The sequence below is a fragment of the Phyllobates terribilis genome, unplaced genomic scaffold (assembly GCF_046119375.1).
Source record: "Phyllobates terribilis strain yellow unplaced genomic scaffold, ASM4611937v1 Scaffold_9__5_contigs__length_417890890, whole genome shotgun sequence".
Classification (NCBI taxonomy): Eukaryota; Metazoa; Chordata; class Amphibia; order Anura; family Dendrobatidae; genus Phyllobates; species Phyllobates terribilis.
The window spans coordinates 90,877,696-90,895,032 of NW_027362769.1; the positions used below are offsets into that span (position 1 = coordinate 90,877,696).

Genomic DNA, 17,337 nt, shown 5'->3' on the forward strand with positions numbered 1-17,337 from the left:
CAAATGTTTATTCATCCAAATTTCTTCTGTAAAACAGCGGGAGATCCAAGTGCTACTATTGCATTGTAATTCGGATGCTAAAATACAGCAATATTATTCGTGTATGGACATCTGAATTTACCGGACACTTATGAGTGCAGAAATATTGCACACATAGCATTTGTTGCACAACTCTCATACCCTTAAAAAGATTAGAATGGAAATGAACACATCTGATATATCATTGATAATATTTTATTAGAATTTTTCCCTGTAAGCACCAGAGATTGCATTTCTGCAGGGGTGGAACCAAAATGTATGGGTGTTTTATTCCATATCTACGTTGCAAGATGTAAAATATTAAAATCAATCCGAATGGGGCCTTTAAAAAAAATTCTCTGCTCTGATGATTTAAATTTTCTTTAAAGGGTATGAGAGTCTGTGATTTAAAAAAAAAAGGATGCGATGACAACCTAGAATGGAAAGTTGTACCCATTCATTATAATCTTAGATCACAGTGCATATGGCCAAGGGGCAATTCAGGCCCATTGTGTCAAGAAGAGTTGGGCTGAAAAATTACTGGCGTTTCAGTGATACCCTGCGGCTGACGGTCTTGTAGAAAACACCTCGAAGTAGAGAGGAGTATTCAGGGATTCGGAACAAGCTCCTTTCACTGAAGACAACTTTAGAATCTGCAGGAGCACCAGTTAGAAGTACTCGTAGATTATTTTCATGGGGACGACTTCCTACTGACAAAACAGTGATTTCAATTCCTGCAGCCCGGGCATCTTGCACAGCCTTTAGAATAGTGTCCTCTGCTTGGGTATTGCCATCTGAGAAGAGCAGCACCTTCTTGCTCGCTCCGGCGGCGGCATCTTCACGGTAGAGTTCTGTCACTGCACGCAAAGCTGCTCCTACGTCTGTGCCTCCATTGATGAACTTCATCTTATCTATTGCACTTACAACCTCTGTGTAATTGGACAGGAACTGTACTTCGACTTTTTGTTCATTCTGACCACTGTACTGCACTACCGAAAGGCGCACAGAGTCAAATCCTGGACTTTCCGCATTTAGGAATCGTTGTGCAACACGTCGTACAAAACCTTTGCTCATCTCAAAGTTTCGGCTTCCAACACTGGTAGAACTATCCACAAGTAAAGTGATGTCAGCAGGGGCCTCAAATTTGACTATGAAAAAAAGGAAAGAAATTATTTATCAGGACTTGGTCATTACAGGGTGAAATGGCCAAAGAGACCTATATTAGTCTTTCTAGGAGTACAGTTGGTAGATGATTTAAAATATCAATGTAGATTGAATGTGAAAACATAAATCGGAAGACAGGACTTTCAATAATAAGATACTTACTGGCACAAGTGTAATCTGGGCACTTCTTTTCTGTAAGAGGAATATATAAAAATTTTAGCAAATAGATACATCTTCTATGCGTGGTTTCTGTGAAATTTCATGTGATTTTGGTTGTGCCTCTCCTACCTTTGCAGATATGAGCAGTAACATTATGTAGGAATCCATCTTCTAGCAACTCTGTATAGCTTGTCCTCTGTAAAGATAACCCCTTTGTAGTTGGTGTTCCACCGCAAGCAATTTCGCCCAATTGGTCAGGGTTGGCAGGTGATTGGAAGATGTCTCCTACTCCAAGAGAAACCACCTGTTGAATATACAACATATAAGCTATAAATAAACAATATTCAGACAGCCCAAGAACACTGCCAACTTGTGCATGGATGCACAGACAAAAGTCCACATGGCTTTTCCAGACGATATCACAGTAAACAAAGGAGTATGTCAACATCCAGTAGAAAAAATAGTACAATCGTTTTTTGAGATCCCATTATGTCACCACTTTTCGGCCTACACAAGGCAAACAGAAGATACACCAATGTTATATTTAAGGGGTGATTCACCAGTCATAGTGTATCCAACTACAAGTAGTCACTAAGATCTAAGGTTATTAGACACACATGAGCAGCATAAAAAACATCAGAACATAGTAATATTCTATAATCTGCAACATACTGCATTTATAATCACTTAATATCATCAGATTTGTGACTTGTACAGACGCAATCCTTCCCATCAACAGGGCATGTGTTGGCATTGGTGTGCAGACAATGTGAATGTCCGAGGAGGAATATCACTATGTTCTAGCATCATAAACACCTTAGTACATAGTAATATTCTAAATCTGTAAATCTGTAAAATACTACATTTAAAAAATCCCTAAATAACCTCAGATTTGTGACTTGCACATGCGCAATCTTGTCCATCAACTGCAGCCACTGTGCATGCCCGAGGGGGAATATCACTTTGTTCTAGCAAGATAAAATCTTCAGAACATAGTGATATTCTGTAATCTGAAACATACTGCAGTTAGAAACCACTAAATAACCTCAGAGTTGTGACTTGCACAGCCGCGATCCTGTCCATCAACTGTGCATGCGCTGGCATCGGTGTGCAGCAGGTGTGCATATCCGTGGGGGAACATAACCATGTTCTGACAATATTTTTATGGCACTATTGTGTTTTAGAAAACTCTTGTTAGTAATAATTATTACTTGTAATTATATGCCCAAGATATAAATTAGGTCCCAAGATACTGAAAATATAAAGAACACAGATGTTCCTTACCGGAGCAACCTTACACAGGACATCGAGTGGTGTTTTGTCTCTCAGGATATCAGAGTGACCATCCGTCAACACTAGGGCCACTCTCTTATCAGATGAAAACCGTTTCATTAGGTTATCTTTTGTAAAAGCAAGTGCCTCTCCTGTCCATGTACCGCCTGCTATCCATCCCAAATTCTTTATTGCCCTGCAGAAAAGAAAATGTTGAAATGTAGCAAACTGGAAATAGTAGTTGCACATTGCAAATAAACTGAGACTCACTTTGGAGATGCTTAAGGTACCATATCATCCTCTACAACTACAATATTTTGTAAAAGTAAGCTGCAATTAAATATCTATTTCTAGTTTTATGGCTTCATACTATATAAGCTGTTTACGATGAGTGTCACTCACTCCTTCAGCTGTCCAATGGTGTTGATGTTGGCGTCTCCCATGGCTACAGATTCTTGAGTATTTCCATGACTGTATTGTACCACTCCAACTCGAGATTCCCCAGCATCAAACTGTAATCAGAGAAAAATAGAGAATGTTGTCAGCTATGGAAACAGTACGCAACAAACACATGAAGTTTACATTATGACGGTAAATTAGGTAATAGTGAAAAGATGGAAACTTTGCTACTCTAGTATGCTATAGTGAGAACATGGAAACATATCTGTTAATTAAACAGGTAGATAAAGGGAATGTTCCAGGAACATAAGCACTTTTGCAAGAAACCAATCATTTCACATTGATTCAAATTTGAAGGACTTATAAATTTACACAAAAGAGGTTTGAGACAAATTTTATGCAGCCAAGAAACTGTACTGGGTATTGTAGCTAGTTATCTAACCTTGACATGTTCATCTCTGCTCAGTCGATCAATGACTTTTATGATAAATTCCTTGGCTATCTGGAAATTAGTGGCTCCGATACTCTCAGAACTGTCAACCACGAAGAGGACATCAATAGGGCCACAAGTGCATTCTGCAGAAGACATATAGACAGCAAAATTCACATTCCCATGACTATAAACTGTGATAACAGTCAATGGATGATGAAAAGCTAAGTACAGTGTAAGATGGTCACAGGTAATGTGCTGGAGGGGAGATACAGTTGTGCTCAAAAGTTTACATACTCCAGCAGAATTTTTCCTTTCTTGGCCTTGTTTCAGAGAATATGAATGATAACAAAAAACCTTTTTCTCTATTCATGGTTATTGGTTGGGTGAAGCCATTTATTGTCAAACTACTGTGTTTTCTCTTTTTAAATCTTAATGACAACCAAAAACATCCAAATGATCCTGATCAAAAGTTCACATACCCCGGTTCTTAATAAGTGTATCGCCCCCTCTAACATCAAAGGCAGCTTGAAGTCTTTTGTGGTAGTTATGGATGAGGTTCTTTCATTTCTCAGATGGTAAAGCTGCCCATTCTTCTTGGCAAAAAGCCTCCAGTTCCTGTAAATTCCAGGGGTATCTAGCATGAACTGCGAGCTTGAGATCTCCCCAGAGTGGCTCGATGATACTGAGGTCAGGAGACTGAGATGGCCACTCCAGAACCTTCACTTTGTTCTGCTGTAGCCAATGACAGGTCGACTTGGCCTTGTGTTTTGGATCGTTGTTATGTTGGAACGTCGAAGTACGTCCCATGCGCAGCTTCCGGGCTGATGAGTGCAAGTTTGCCTCCAGTATTTGCTGATGTCATGCTGCATTCATCTTTCCTTCAACTTTTACCAAGTGCCCTGTGCCTTTGTAGCTCACACATCCCCAAAACATTAACGATCCACCTCCGTGCTTTACTGTAGGAATGGTGTTCCTTTCATCATAGGCCTTGTTGACCTCTTTTCAAATGTAACGTTTATGGTTGTGGCCAAAAAGTTCAGTGTTGGTCTCATCACTCCAAATTACCTTTTCCCAGAAGTTTTGAGGCTTGTCTCTCTGCTGTTTGGCAGATTGTAGGTGAGATACTTTGTGGCATTTGCGCAGTAATGGCTTTCTTCTGGCGACTCGACCATGCAGCCCATTTTTCTTCAAGTGCTTCCTTATTGTGCATCTTGAAACAGCCACACTGCTAGTTTTCAGAGAGTCCTAAATTTCAGCTGATGTTATTTGTGGGTTTTTCTTTGTATCCCGAACAATTTTCCTGGCAATAGTGGCCAAAATTTTTGTTGGTCTACCTGACCGTGAATTGGTTTTTACAGAGACCCTGATTTTCCATTTGTTAATCACAGTTTGAACGCTGCTGACCGGCATTATCAATTCCTTGGATATTTTTTTGTATCCCTTTCCTGTGTAAGACAGTTCAACTACCTTTTCCCGTAGATCCGTTGACAATTCTTTTGCTTTCCCCATGACTCACAATCCAGAAACATCAGTGGATGGATGAAAGATGCAAGAGTCTGTCTGGATCCCGGAAACTCACTCAGCTTTTATGCACACATACTGATTACAAGCAAACAGGTCACAGTTGAGGATGTTACCTTTAGTAGCCTTTCAAACCCATTTGTGTCAAATTCTGTGTATGTTATCAAGCCAAAATCACCAGGGTATGTGAACTTTTGATCAGGGTCATTTGGATGTTTTTGGTTGTCATTAACATTTAAAAATAGAAAACACAGTAGTTTGACAATAAATGGCTTCACCCAACCAATAACCATGAATGGAGAAAAAGTTTTTTTGTTATCATTCATATTCTCTGAAACAAGGCCAAGAGAGGAAAAATTCTGCCGGGGTATGTAAACTTTTGAGCACAACTGTATGTGTCACTGAGATTATTAGCTTCAGTGATATGAACCTGGAAGTTTGATCCAGCATGTTATGTGTTGAGGGGGGTTAATCGGCCATGATAGGGCCAGGTTTATTGTGAACAACTAAAGAGCTGGGCAGGACGGCTGTTCACCATATCCAGCAGGTAAAAGTGAATTATTTGGACTTAATGGTTGTGCTGTGTGTGCTCTGAAGGAAAGCTGACCTAAAGAGCTTGGCTCTTGTTTTTAAAGAGCTGGACCCTGATTTATGGTCGGACGGACCCTGCAGTTATATGGATTGTAATGTATGCTATTTATTTAGGTTAACAAGACTGAATATGTCTATTTTGTTTTGGACTGGTTTATGAGGCATATAACCAGCTGAAGATTTAAACTAAAGCATTCCTTTGAGCAGGGCTGTGGAATCAGTAAATCAAACCTCCGATTCCGACTCCTTAATTTCCCTGACTTCTGACTCCGACTTCACAACTCTAACTCCACAGCTCAGCCTCACTACTGAGCATGTACAAAGTTTAGCATGGATTTTCTCAACTAAAAGCCTAGATCCTTAGATCAGAAGAAGAACAGACATTTATAGGACATTTCATAACTTTCCCAAAATCTTATGAAAAAATTTACAGTACATCCTGCATTGAACTACTGTACCAATTTATTATATATTTTCGGAGTTGGTCCATTTTATTCCGACTCCACCAAAATGGACACCAACTCTGACGCTACGACTCCGACTCCACAGCCCTGCCTTTCATTACCTCATTAAGCAGCAGAGTGAGCCGATCTACCACAACAGCTACCCTCTGCCAGATAACAAACATCAGGAGCAGATTCCGTAAGGAGAAAGGGCTGGTTCTCCATGAGAAATAGGATAGAGTTATTATGTACACTGTCAATAGGTGAAAGAGCACAGTAGCACAGCTAGCTAGTCTGAACGATAGATTGTGTACTTGTAAAGTATTTTTGGATGTTAGTATTAAGAGTGTACAATGCCCACATTCAGGAACATGAAAAAAGCAATGGTTGAGGATATCCATGAAATATAGATGTAGAATTACAGATATCAACGCATACTTACCGCAGCAAGCTGAAAAAGAAAGACAGAAAGTTAAAGGGCAATGAGACTAAGCTTCTCATAAATAAATTCAACATCAAAGATCCAGATGATAATAAACAGGCCGGCTATCAAGTAGACATGAAATAAGCACAACTACATAAGGAGTTTGACTTTTTGCACTTTTGCATGACAGTTCTTACTGAGAACGCTCAACATCAGAGGGAAAAATGGACATCTGAGGAACATTATGTTAAGACAAAGAACCGTATACATGTCTTTTTCAGCTAAACATGTCCAAATTAATCGGTATGATGACTTCATCCTGTAATATGCCAACAGTTTTAAAGGCTAGCAATATGCTTTCTGGATGTCTCCAATTAATGATGGATTGTCTTTTGCTGGTTGGCATATTGACAGATGTCTACATAAACTTTAGAATGATCACTGGTTTTAACAACCAAAAAAAAAAGCCAAGCACAAGCACTTCAATGAGTCCTGATGTTTTTTTGGCAACTGGAGAGGCTTCCAGATCACTGTTCCTCATTAAATGTCTGGAAACCAGAGGATCACTTCAACTTGACTGGAGACAAATGGACTCAAACAAGAATAATGGCCATTTCCTATCTTGCAATGACCTGTAAGCTACATATCTAACTGGATACATAAAGTAAATACATAAAGCTAAAATAAATATGTACAATGTAGGTCAAAAAACACATCAGATGTTATGTTTTGCCAAAGCTAAATTCTACAAGTCGAATTTAACTAACTAATTCAGACCTACGAAATCAAGGAAGACTTTTCCAATTTGCTTGGTCTACGGGAGTGCCCAGATATAGATATCTATGACAAATTAAGAGTCCTAGCCAGAAAGGGGTACTTGCTTTAGTTGACATACTTAGCTTTTGAAGCACTTCAAATGATTATATTGACTAAATATCAACATATGCCAAGTAGAGACAGGACTTTTTTCTGATTGGGACTCCTGCACATCTAATTAGCACAGGCAACAATTAATATATTAGGATATTGATTAGAAATCTAGCCATTCCTCCAGTTTCCTCCATTCCTCAAGGTTTTTTTTTGTAATGGCACAATTACATTACAGTAAAAAAACTTCTACATTAGATATTGGAACAGTTCTCATAAAAAAGCACTTAGAACTTGTATTCTTTAGTACTTTTCTACATCTTTTGGACAACTATGTTTTATTCCTTTTCAAGTAATATGCTATTTCCGATCATATATTTATCAATTCCTAAATAGTAGACTACCTACAATGAGTGCACACCATTGTTTTGGGAGGCATAATGCTCATGCTTTGTGGATCACAATTTCATGACTTAGTTATAATTTTTTAGGGACATAATTATTCATGTGTTCTTTATTTGTAATTCCACCTAAAGACGCGAAGAATATAAAGTACTTACAACACATTTTCATGATAATGTCCAGAATTTCACACTCCTGTGGATAAAACAAAGAAATGGAGTTTAAACAGTAAGTAAATGTATAAAGCAGTCGTCCAGTAAAAAATTCCAACGTTGGACGGTTTCCAACCTCCTAGTTTGGATTCAGCATGAGTCACTTGGAATATATGTTTCATATGCTTTACCATTTTTTTTGTATGGCATCTCCTAATGCCAGCAACTGGCATAGCAAAAGTGCACATGCCAAGTCAAAGTGGTTGTTGCAATTTACTGGAAGTTTGGTTACCATCGCCAGCATGCACTCAATCTGTTTGTGTTGGTTAAATCATTGAACAGAAAAATGTAGATAAAAGATAAAGCAGTAAGACTGAAAAAGCAGAGAACTTACATCTGGGCCTGGTGGGCCTGGAGGTCCAGGAGGTCCCTACAAGTAAAGCACAAAAAGTAAATAGAACAAAAGTTAACTTTTAAAAAAATGATGTAAGTTATTAGATGCTATTGAGAGATTGTTAAACAACACTAAAAAACATTGACAAAATAATTGTTAATGTGAAATTAATTAGAAAATATTCATATATATATATTTAACTTACAGGTGGTCCTTCTGGGCCTCGGTAGCCTTTTCCTCCTTTGGGTCCAAGTGTCCCTGGCACAAGATTCTGAAATAAAAAAACATTTTCTTCATGTCATTATAGTTCAAAACTACAGAAATATTATATTTTTTTAAATCTGGCACATTGGAAAAATGCATCCAAATGTGAAGTATAGTGTGGAGAGAAAAGGCAGGGAACAGCGGACGTGAAGGAAAAGAGGAGGAACAAAGATGTTACAGAAAACAGAATGGAAAAATGTGAAACCAAATTGTACCACCATGACGCCAGTGTCTGGTGGCAATGGGTGGCAGTGGCAACTAGACACTATTGTTTAGAAGTAGGAAACATGATGGCACACTTAATAGGCAGAATAATAATTTCTACAGTATAATTAACTCACTCATCAACATGGTAATAGAAGAATTACGCTTCATACATATAAACTCAAGATTACAATCCAAAACAGACACCAATTCAGTTTTTCATTCAGTTTTCATACTCACATCTACACCAGGATCCCCAGGATCTCCCTCATCTCCTTTAGGTCCAGGATACCCTTTTGTTCCCTATAGGAGATAGAGTTAGGAAGTTTGATTCTCTGGCACAACTTTGAAAAATAGGACATGAGCTGTACATATAAGCTTACATTTGTGCCACGGTCACCTCGAGCCCCAGGGTATCCCTAGAAAAAAATATGAAAATATAAATAACAATTCTTTAGATTTTCTTACCATGTCAAGCATTTGTCATTCCTTTATGTAAAAATAAATGTCTACTTTAAGTTCCAATTTGAAAACTGACCTACGTGGTGTCCAAATTTAGACCAAAGCTAATTAACCACTGGCATATTCATGTTGGTGACCTAGTTAAGCTATACAATCAGTAAGCCAGAGATACAGAAAATACTATACATTAGAGAAATAATCTTACCTGAAAACCTGGAAAACCTTCTGTGCCATTCCCTGGGAGGCCATCTTCACCCTAAGGACATAATCTATTAGTGTACAAATATGATATAATTTAACTCTAAAATATACTTTTCCCCTAGATGATGTCCTCAACTGAAGTAATAATACCACAATAAATATTAAGGGCAAAAAATCCTTTAAAAATATGAATAATTTAAAATTTCAATAGCTCCAAGATATTCCGCAGCACTTTACAATTCAGATTAACATGTACAAACAATATCAGACATTATAGAGTAACATATACATCAACAATTCAACGAGCAGTTAGGGCTCTTCTTGCAAGGTTAAAATCTTGGAGTAACAGAAAAAAAAGTGCTTGTATTGTTTGGTCAAGCCATTATTATAATAAGGGTATTCTTGTAACGTTGAATCAGTGATTAACTAGTATGTGTGTAAGTACATATACAAAGTGCTATCAAGTGCATGAAGCATGTGGGAACAGATGATATGGTCAGATTCTGAGAAAAGTTAGGAAGGGAGAACTTAGAAACATTGGATAAGTCAGGTGATGTGATTTGATTTTATGAGGTTTAAACACTACTCCAGATAATACTATCTACCCAAGGAAAAAGGGGCGATCTATCCAATATAAATAGCAGTGCCCATGAACGTATTGCCTATGAAATGCCAAATCATATGAGTGTGGTCAGATTCCCCTCATCCCAAAGCGCGTTTCACCGCCGCTTCTTCCAACACCCGGCAAAACGCACGTCTGGGTGAGGGAAAGCTGACCACCACACTCATCTGATTTGGCATTTCATAGGTAATACGTTCATGGGCACTGCTATTTTATTGCATAGACTTTCTTTCTGGTTATGTGTGTTACTAGCGCTTATGGGCATTGTACAATATATAGGGATTGCATGGTAATTGTGTTACTAGTGCTAATATGAATTGTGATATTGTGTAGTGACTGAATGGGAATTGTATACCACCCCCCTTATTACATGGTGTTTGGTCCAACAGGCTTATTAAATTTGGAATAGGGTATGGTATACCCATTTGACCTACACACCTGGCAATTCTAATCTGTAACACATTTAGCTTATTGCTGGGATACTAGTCTTGCAGGCATCCCAAGTAGTATATGATTATTACATATGTATTGTGTGGTGAGAAGTTTCCCCATTAGAATAGCATTCTGCTTTTTTAATGTATTTGTATTATGATGATTAAAATTGATTGAATTTATATTGGATGGATCGCCCCTTTTTCCTTGGGTAGATAGTATTATCTGGGGTAGTGTTTAATAGTTTGGTGGGGGTGCCTCCAGTTGCTTTGATTTATGGACACATCATGTGGAGCTAACGATGTGATAGGTTTGCCAAAAAAGATGTGTTTTAGGGCATGCTTAAAACTATGTACCGTATTTTTCGGACTATAAGACGCACTTTTTTCCTCCAAAATTTTGGAGAAAATGGGGGGTGCGTCTTATAGTCCGAATGTTGGGGGGGGGTATATTTATGTGTGGTGTGGTGTGGGGGGAGCGGTATCGGTGGAGGAGCGGGGCACAGGAGACAGAAGCCGCCCGCTGCAGCCTACACTGTCCCCGCTGCTAAAGAAAATGAATATTCAGTGCTCCCCACGCCCATGGGGCGTGGGGAGCACTGAATATTCATGCTCCTTAATAGCAGTACACACGGTAGCCGCGCTGCGGCAGCTGCTGCTGCCAGCTATCTCCTGTGCCCTCTGTTAAAGGGCATGAATATTCAACCTCTCTCCACGCCCATGGGCATGGGGAGGGGGTGAATATTCATGTCCTTTAATGAGCGGGCACTGAAGATAGCTGGCAGCAGCAACAGCCGCAGCGCGGCTCCGCCGTGTGCCGGCTATGAAGGAGAGTGAAGTCACTGCTCCCCGCGCTCACAGACCCGGCGTGGGGAGCAGTGACTTCCGGCAGCTGATCTCTCCATGTGAGCCGCACATGGCAGTGACGTCATGCGCGGCTCACATGGAGAGATCAGTGCAGGCAGACAGGAAGCAGCGCTGGAGGAGAGAAGAAAGGTGAGTAGGAGTGTTTATTTTTTTTTATTGTGCAGCATGATGGGGATTAGGGGGACCATGCATACTAGGACAGGGATTAGGGGTGCCATGCATACCAGGACAGGGATTAGGGGTGCCATGCATATCAGGAAAGGGATTAGGGGTGCCATGCATACCAGGACAGGGATTAGGGGTGCCAAGCATACCAGGACAGGGATTAGGGGTGCCATGCATACCAGGATAGGGATTAGGGGTGCCATGCATACCAGGGTAAGGATGAGGGGTGCCATGAATACCAGGATGGAGGGATGCCAGGCATACCAGGATGGGGATGGGGACCACATATAAAAGGAAGGGGGGAGGCATATATACCAGGATGGGGGATATTATCAGAATTGGTAGACATTACCCCTATACAAGTGTCAGCAGAAGACCCCCTCCCCCTTAAAAGTGCATCATGACCACATTTTTTGCTTACATTTTTATTTTTTTATTTTCCTCCTCTAAAACCTAGGTGCGTCTTATGGTCCGGTGCATCTTATAGTCCGAAAAATACGGTATACTGGGAATAAATTGGATTGTCTATGATAGTACATTCCAGAGAACAGGTGCAGCACAAGAAAAGTTTTGGAGGTGAGAATGGGAGGTTCACATTATGTATGTTAGTCTTTAATCATCAGCAGTGTGAAGAGCATGGGTAGGGTAGGGTGCTAGAGACAAATGATTTAGGGTGGTGCAGAACTGTGGATAGTTTTGTGGGTGAGAGTGATAAGATTGTGTTGTATTCTGTTGCCGATGGGCAAGTAGTACAATGACTGGAACAGGATGAAGACATCTGTGTAGCAGCTGGATATAAATTAATATGAATTTTTACCTAGTGTATACTACCTTGGTAACAGGTTCTAGAAAAGCCATGATAACATTAGTGCCACTAATGCACAATATCTCTATCAGTCGGTGTCCTCTCTTGGGAAATATTACAATTTGATTTACAAAATTCCTCAGTTCCATGAACATGGCTGTATGTTTAATTTTTTTTAAAAAAAACCTGCCAGTATTAATAATAATGATGCATGTAACTCATTACTGTTCTCTTTCAAATTACAACTTTAGAATTGTTATGATCTTCATTCATTTTATTTTTTGTTCCACAACTCACAGCTGGGTTCATGTACAGTATATAAACTTCCAAAGCCATGGAGACAAACTGCGATAATAAAAACACCATCTGCATTATGTCAAGCTTAGGAACCTGACAATATAGCCTTAACGCTCCATAAACAGTGCCACATTTCCATGAAAATTAGAATCCTAGCTACAATGTTTTAAACATTTTCCATTAGATATTACTTTTCACTTCCATTGTCCAGATAAGCCTGTGCACTAAATACAACATTGCTTAATAGCAACTTAATAACACTCCCATTCTACTCACACTTGCAGAATTAACCATTTTCTCTTCATTATCGCGCTCTTACCCTATCGCCTGCCACTCCTTGCTCTCCAGGTAATCCTTTAGCTCCTCTTGGTCCTTTAGGCCCCTAAAGCAATAAAATTAAAAAGCCAAAAATAAGAAGAAATGAAAGGAAAAACAGGATTTATAGCTAATGGGAAACAGAGGAGACACAGGAAACAGCTGCAAATGATTGGAGTTTAATACATATGCTGGAGAAGTCCAGCGGGAATCAAAAGCAGCTCATCAAGTCTCATTCTGGACATTTGTCCCCAGAATTCTGGTTGGATCAGAACACTCAGCTCAGCACAATATGGAGGAAACTCAGCATGGGGCATGGGACATTCATATGGCACCAAGAGTCATTTTTATGACAACATCGCCTTTTTCCCAACACAAAACAATGCAAAAAGCATACGTTTTCAATCATTTCTTCAAAGAGTAAGTAAGCCTCTTCTGCAGATGGCAGACATTTTGTATGTCGAAAAAGTATTCCAAACATTGTAGTCTGTGACTTCACATGTGACTGGTCACGGCATAATTTTGCTGACATCATTGCATTTAAAGAGCTTTTCAGAAAATAGATATTAATGGCTTATTTCAAGCCTATGTCATCAATATCTAAGAGGTAAAGGTCACTGCACTTTAAGGAATCATACACATGGTCATAACGCGTCCACTTCACGTCCATGTATTATTGATTCATTAGATTTCACAAATGTCTGAACATCTGAGATGAGTGAATGTTAAGTAAAAGTCAGATCTTTGGAATAAAATGTCCTTCAAGCCATGTTCACCAGTTCAGTATTTGGTCGGAACTTTACCTCTTTATTTGTAACCCTAAACCAGGAGTGGGTGAAAAATACAGAAGTGGTGACGTGTTTCTATTATACTTTTTCTCTGATTGTTCCACTCCTGATTCTGGCTTACAAATACTGATGTAAAATACTGACCGAATACTGAACGTGTGAACATGGCCTTACAGTTGCATGCACTTGAGTGCCTCTTTAAAGGGGTTGTCCGGTCCAAATCAAAAAGTCTGCAGTCACTCTGTGTGACTGCAGACTTATGAATTCCCCAGCGCACGTACTGTGTGCAGCGGGGATTTGCCGGTTTTGTAAGCCTGGACCGGAGGGTATGTATGGGTTATACATACTCCTGGCCATAGCCTGTATAGTGGGCATGGCCTCGCTCCATACACTTTTATTTAGCGAGGCCGCGCCCCGTCTAGTGAAACGGCCATTCAGTGGACATGGCCAACTGGAGAGCTCGGCCTCGCTGCATATAAGTGCATCCGTGCCCACTAGCCGGGAGTATGTATAACTCTTACATACCCTCCGGTCCCGGGTCATAAACCGCCAAATCGCCGCAGTGCACAGTGTGTGCGCTGGGGGGATTCATAAGTCTGCAGTCACACAGAGTGACTGTAAACTTATCGATTTGGACTGGACAACCCCTTTAATAATCTGCTTCATTTATTAAGAGGAAAATATCAGTTATCTATGAATAGATAAATGTGGAAAGTTAGACAATTTTAAATTGCGACACAACAAAAATTTTTGATCAAGCCGAATTTTTCAAGGCTATATTTTTTCTTTATGAGTCTATTTTTCTATTTTTATTTCTAAAGTCTATGGCCCCAGTTCATGAAAATGTTTACACAAGCATAAAACACTGAAAAGTGGCACATTTTTTGAGCAACGTAAAAGTGCAACTTTTAGCGTTTTCATGTTACTTTTGGGCAGCTCCACCAAAATGTTTAGCGCTGGGAAGGAGCCAGGGTGGAATGGGGCATGGCTATGCCCACACGTCAGAAAGTTCCAGCGTTTCTTATGATAAAATATTACTCCAGTCTTTGACTGGAGTATTATTTCTGGTGAGTTGCACAGAGGCACACGCCGCTGATAAGCTAAATTCATGAAGTGGTGTGCGCTTTTAAATGAGCTCAGCGCATCTTTTTCTTGCAGACCCCTCATTAAAACTGGTTAAGCTAGTCTTAATGAATCGGGCCTATGTCTCTAAAAAAATACAGTATAATATATACAGTACTTATGAATTACAGGTAGTCTGATGTGCAAGCATTAGATTCCCCCACAATCAATTGGAGTGGTTGGCGAGACCATATCAGGGTGCAATTGATTTATGGATGTGGTATGTCCGATTTTGGACTGTCGATCCTTTTGTCGATCAGCCACCTGAGAGCTCCTGTGTATGGGAACGATCAGCTATCTAAGGTATATGGGGGGCTTTATTGTTAAGACTGATGCCATTGTTGTTCCATATGAACATTTCATAATAATATACACACCTCAGGACCGCTTGGTCCTTCATCTCCTCTGTATCCTTTCGGTCCTTGTGGTCCTGCTTCACCCTACAAAGCAATAACTCGTTAATAGACAAGCTATTCACAAACTTAAAATCCCAACTGAAGAAAGCTTGAAAGTTTTATCTGGAAAAAGGGAAACCCGCAAGTCAGACTGATAAGATTAGGAATGACAAATTCTCAGCTTATCTAAAGTCTGACAGCACACTAAATAGCCAAGAGGTGAAAAGAAGATGATGCGAAGGAGAAAGTTAGAGAAAAGTGTGGAGTAAAATAAAAACAACTCTATACAGAGTAATCCAAAAGATGACAGTCCTCGAAAGACATAATAGTTCTTTATAAAGTTTTACCAACATTGGCTGAGATTGAGACTAAGACATACCAGCTGAGCTATCTATAGCAGAAAAGATAGGGAGCAAATGGAAAATGTTCCCGGTCTTAAGAAAAAAATCCTTCCTCCTTCCAAAATGGGCAAATAATAAAAATTCTCTGGTCATTGACTCATCTCCAAAAAATCTAGCACGAATAACTTTTAATATATCTTTTATGAAATACATCCAGACCTCCTAGATCATTTGAGAGATCACTGTTTTTACTTTTGATATATGGATACAATGTGGTTAGGTTTTTTTCCAAATTAAGTAGCCCCAATTTTGATCTTTCTGTGCACTAGAGTCCACTTTTTTGATTTATCAATTTGCTTTCATGTAGATCAAACTGTTCCCATTCGCCTATGTATTTTTTGCACACTGGTGGCCAAAACTGTACACAGTACTCTATGTGTGGCCTGATTTGTACAGAGGGAAAACTATTTTCTCATCACCTTGATGATGTTTACTATGATCATATTTGCCTTGGCAGCAGCTGCCTGGCACATGTTGCTTTCGTTAAGTTTACCATTCACTTCTGCGCCGAGTCGTTTTCCACGTTAGTAATGTTTTCCCATTTAGCATGTAATACTTACATTTGTTTTCCCATGCCAGTTGCATAACCAATGTGCAGCAGCTAAGAGTATACTTAGTAGCTGTCATCAGTGCCCTGGTCACCAATTTCAAATGTTTACTTACATAAATTTTTGTGTCCACACCATTTTTTCACCTACTTTATGATGTTCGAAATAAAAAGTAATTCACACATTCCTGATTCTAGAAAACTGACTTATTTTTTATCAATGCTTTATCTAACATTATTACAAAACATCCAGAAACATCTACTAATCTGTAATTGATCTACAAATGTAGCATTTCGTAGCATTCTCCAAGAATGTGATAAAATGGCTCCCATTACACAATTTAAACGGTAATCCATCCTCCTAATCATGTGTCAGGACGGTCTGCAGTCTGAAGAAGCACAGCTCCCGAGATCTAAGCTTAAACTGATAGAAGCTGTATTATAACAACACACCCGGAGCTGGAGAAGGGCTGACTTACAGGAGAATAACTAAATCTTTAGCTGACTGAACACAGAGGACTGAGGCTGAACAAAAAAGTCCTTTGCGCTCGGTCAGCCAAGCAGATTTGTTTCTTCTCCTGTCACACACTTCTCCAGCATATCCAATACATGTGCCTATGATACAGCTCCTGTCAGTTGAGACACAGGTCTCAGAAGCTGTGCTTCCTCAGACTGCAGTCTGTGATGACACTTGACTAGGACAGGCTGCCGTTTTAATTACGTGATGGGGGCAATTTGATGAATTACATTCTTGGAAAAGCCCTTTAAAGATGTCCAATATTAATTAATAAACACACATTTCAATTAATACTCTGTGCAACACAAGAGTATGGTTTAATGATGACTAACACAGTCCCACTCCAAGCTCATTTTGGAACAAATGTTTTAAAGGGGCTCTCAATATAACATGCAACAAAGGTGGGTCTGTAATTTTAACATATGAAGCTTATTGTTTTCAAGAACAAAATGTAAACTTGAACTTCCATTTGTTACCCAGAAGAATGGATTACTACTCAAAGTTGAACTGTCTCTTTTGCCCATAATCCACATGCTCTAATAATTTCGAAAGGAATAGGTCCATTAAGAGTCCCCAGGGCAGCCAGTCTCTCTGTCCATTGTACACTCCAACTCTGATTTGGCACACATCCCATTCTGACCAAGCAATAACTCCCCAAATCTCCCAGTCTTTGCCTTTAGATCACTAGCTTGTCT

General features: G+C 39.5%; 1 protein-coding gene across 1 annotated transcript in view; it reads right to left on the reverse strand.

Moving 5' to 3' along the window:
- Positions 1-218: 218 nt before the first annotated feature.
- Positions 219-17,337, reverse strand: part of COL6A1 (collagen type VI alpha 1 chain) — a 70,917-nt gene continuing 53,798 nt past the window's right edge. Inside the window, exons 21-35 of the mRNA XM_073646772.1 lie at positions 15,160-15,222; positions 12,877-12,939; positions 9,375-9,425; positions 9,091-9,126; positions 8,948-9,010; positions 8,445-8,510; positions 8,240-8,275; positions 7,852-7,888; positions 6,443-6,451; positions 3,455-3,588; positions 3,016-3,125; positions 2,626-2,809; positions 1,471-1,645; positions 1,345-1,374; positions 219-1,166 (exon numbers count right to left, since the gene is read on the reverse strand). Of these exons, the coding sequence (XP_073502873.1) occupies positions 556-1,166; positions 1,345-1,374; positions 1,471-1,645; positions 2,626-2,809; positions 3,016-3,125; positions 3,455-3,588; positions 6,443-6,451; positions 7,852-7,888; positions 8,240-8,275; positions 8,445-8,510; positions 8,948-9,010; positions 9,091-9,126; positions 9,375-9,425; positions 12,877-12,939; positions 15,160-15,222 (1,668 nt within the window). The 3' untranslated portion in view covers positions 219-555. The remainder of the gene's footprint in view (positions 1,167-1,344; positions 1,375-1,470; positions 1,646-2,625; positions 2,810-3,015; positions 3,126-3,454; positions 3,589-6,442; positions 6,452-7,851; positions 7,889-8,239; positions 8,276-8,444; positions 8,511-8,947; positions 9,011-9,090; positions 9,127-9,374; positions 9,426-12,876; positions 12,940-15,159; positions 15,223-17,337) is intronic.